Source organism: Arachis ipaensis, chromosome B3 (genome assembly GCF_059453495.1).
Source record: "Arachis ipaensis isolate K30076 ecotype BB chromosome B3, ASM5945349v1, whole genome shotgun sequence".
NCBI classification, from domain to species: domain Eukaryota; kingdom Viridiplantae; phylum Streptophyta; class Magnoliopsida; order Fabales; family Fabaceae; genus Arachis; species Arachis ipaensis.
The window spans coordinates 38,617,538-38,620,529 of record NC_142438.1 but is presented as its reverse complement, the minus strand read 5'-3'; the positions used below and the strand labels follow the sequence as shown (position 1 = coordinate 38,620,529).

At 39.4% G+C, this 2,992-nt stretch overlaps 1 protein-coding gene across 1 annotated transcript; it reads left to right on the top strand.

Annotated features, from left to right (window-relative positions):
* Window positions 1-1,833: 1,833 nt before the first annotated feature.
* On the top strand, window positions 1,834-2,619 carry LOC148570347 (uncharacterized). The gene has a single exon (XM_088508138.1). It carries the CDS (start codon window positions 1,834-1,836, stop codon window positions 2,617-2,619), a length of 786 nt encoding a protein of 261 aa, XP_088364264.1.
* Window positions 2,620-2,992: the final 373 nt, after the last annotated feature.

The window sequence follows — 2,992 nt, the reverse complement described above, 5'->3', positions numbered from 1 at the left end:
GACGTGAATTTGTTTCGGTGGCCATTTGTCCAACTTGGACATTAAGGCTTGGTTTGGTAAAGCTTTTTGAAGAGGTGCTTGTGCTTTTTAAAAGCTCAAGCTCCTTATTTTGTGTTTGGTAAATCAAAAAGACCATGTGCTTGTATTTGCAGCTTTTAAAAGATTGAGGTATGTTTGAAAGCACCTAAGATATAGCTTTTCAAAATTGGCTTGTGCTTTTCAAAATTTAAAAGTCCAATATAACCTCATATGTTAACTAATTTTCAAATTTAATGTTTACATTTATGTCTATTATAGTATTTTTAAATTTTAAAAGCTATTTTACCAAACGCAATTAATGTTGCTTGTGTTTATTAAAAGTTATTTTTGATTTGATTTACCAAACATAAATGCTACAACTTTTAAAAAGTCATCTTTTAAAAGTTAACTTTTATAAGCTACTTTTGAAAAGTAAAAACTTTACCAAACTAAGCCTAATTCTAATTGGAGCATTTTTAGCTGGTATATAGGATTTAGTTATCCTTTTCGTATCAGAAAATACATCAGAAAATTTATTTGCTATTCTTTACAAATGTGTAATCTTTTGAACTTCTAGTTCACAGTACCCTGATCGAGGATCTAAATGCATCAAGGATGATGCATTCCAATTAAGTTCTTTTTCAAGAAGCTTATTCTTTCTCCTAATATTAGAGATTTTGATTCAACAAAATTAAAATTTACAAATTGGGCTTTAAATACATCTCCAGTTTGGATCTCAAGATACCATAATATAGAGAAAAAATCATATCCAACATATATCCCTAATTTTCTTTAGGTCCCATTTTGGTGTGATAAGGCGGGACAATTGGAACATATATCACACACCAGAATATTTTTAAATGGAAAATATTTGGCTGCTGGCCAAAAGCTAATTGCAGAGGAGAAAATTGATGGTAACTTGTTGGCTTTAAACGAATAAGTGCTGCAACATATAAAATTACATGCCCCCAAGTAGAGATTGGGAGATTTGTTCTCATAAGTAAGGTTCTAGCAATTAATTGGAGGCGTTTAATAAGTGATTCTGCTAATCAATTTTGTATGTGAACATGAGTTACTGGATGTTCAGTGCTTATTCCGTTAGCCATACAATAAGCATCAAAGGCTTGGGAAGTGAATTCACTGGCATTATCAAGGCGAATTCCTTTTATTGGATTTTTTTTTTAAAATTATGCTTTTAATCGAATAATTTGAACAAGTAATCTTCCAAACTCCAGGTTGCGAAAAAATAATAAGCACACATGTGACCATCTCGAGGATGAGTCTATTAGGACCATAAAATATCTAAAAGATCTACATAGTGGATGAATAGGTCCATATATATCGCATTAAATCCTTTATAGGAATTTATGGTGTAAGACCCAGAACTTTTGAAAAGTCTTATTATGATCAAGTCTCAAATCATATAGTTATTTATAACCTTAATTTCAGAGATTATATTATTAAGGATAATTAAGGAAAGTTTTGATTTATTGAACTTGAGATAAGTTATGATTATTATCCAATTTTATAATTATTGGATTATTTTCTATATTTAAAGTATAAGGTTGATAGTTATGAAATAATAAGTATTTTATATGATTTAGATTAAATAAGTAATATTTTAAATATTATTACTGCTATTTTGGAAAATGAAGAAATTAAGTATATTATTTCTAATTTTTAGATTTGGGCATTTTATTGAAAGTAATTTGTAAAAATTGATGAGCAAATAGTATTTTCTATATACATCTAGTGTTGGATTTAATTTGGGTTTCAATTACCATATTATCCCCAATTTTAAGTGAAATTACTAAGATGCCCATAACCCTAATTTTTGAAAATGAAACCCTAACCCTAAAAACCCTAACCCGTTACCGTTTCCCATCAGAAGCTGCAGCAGCAGCCGCAAGTCCCTTTCTCCCCCCAAAAACGAAAAGCACACACACAAAACAGGGGAGCGGAACTTTTGAGAGAGCTGAGGGAAAGAGAGGGGGCTTCACCCACGCCGCCATCGTCCACTGCAACTCACCACGAGCCGCCGATCGCGCTCCAGTTCAGCCCCGCACCATCGGCGCCGTCGCCAGGGAGAGCGGAACCGAGGAGAGGGTTGGTCCGCGAGTGATGGCTGTCGCGGGCTTGGGGGCCGCCGTGCCTTCGTCGCCACTGCGCCCACGCCGCGTCGCTGCCTTCGCCCTCCCTACATCGCCGCCGTCGAGCTCGCGAGCCTGGAGGAGGCACATCGCCGCTGGTCTCGTCGGGTTTCTGCCGTCGAACCCGTCCCTACCACCCCTGCTGACCACACGCACAGAGAGAGAGGGTGCGCAAAAAAAGGAGCCGCCGCGGGGTTGCCGTCGCCGCCGCGAGGCTGGGCTCGCCGCTGTGAAAGGTCACCGCCCTTCCTCCACCATCACCGAAGATCCATCACCGAAGCTGCTGGGCTCGCCGTATGCTACTGTTGTGTCGCCGGAACTGTCCTGGGGTTTTGCCACTCATTTAGATTCTGCTCTGTTTTGGGTTAGTGCTGTTGCTATTGTTTTGGCCGCCGAAAAACCTCGATGCCGCCACCTCTGCTGCCGGAAACAGCCGCTGAGTCTTCTATGATGGTAAGCTCTAACCCTGCTTCAGCTTCTTTACCTGTTAATTTCTCCATGGGCCATGAGAGTTGTTGCTAAGGCTGGTTGTGTCAGGAGTTTACCGCGAGTTGCCGTCGTTCTGGTCACCGGCTGTGAAGTTGGTGTTGCCGGAATCCACCATTGGTGCAGCCGCTACTTGGTTCCCTCGAGTTCGGTAAGCGTTTTGTTTGGAAGAGTCCTTTAATCGCTGTTTTATTATCATACACGGACGTTTTGCGGCGTTAATTGCTATACGATTGAGTTTCGGTTGTTGTATGTTGCGATTAGAGTTGTTGAGATTGTTGCGAAAGTGGCTTGGAACCGAGGTTTTGGCTGCCGGGATTTTGATTGTTGATTTCGGG

Coding starts and splice junctions, on each gene's coding strand:
- LOC148570347 (XM_088508138.1), top strand. CDS start 1,834: ATGCCCATAACCCTAATTTTTGAAAATGAAACCCTAACCCTAAAAACC.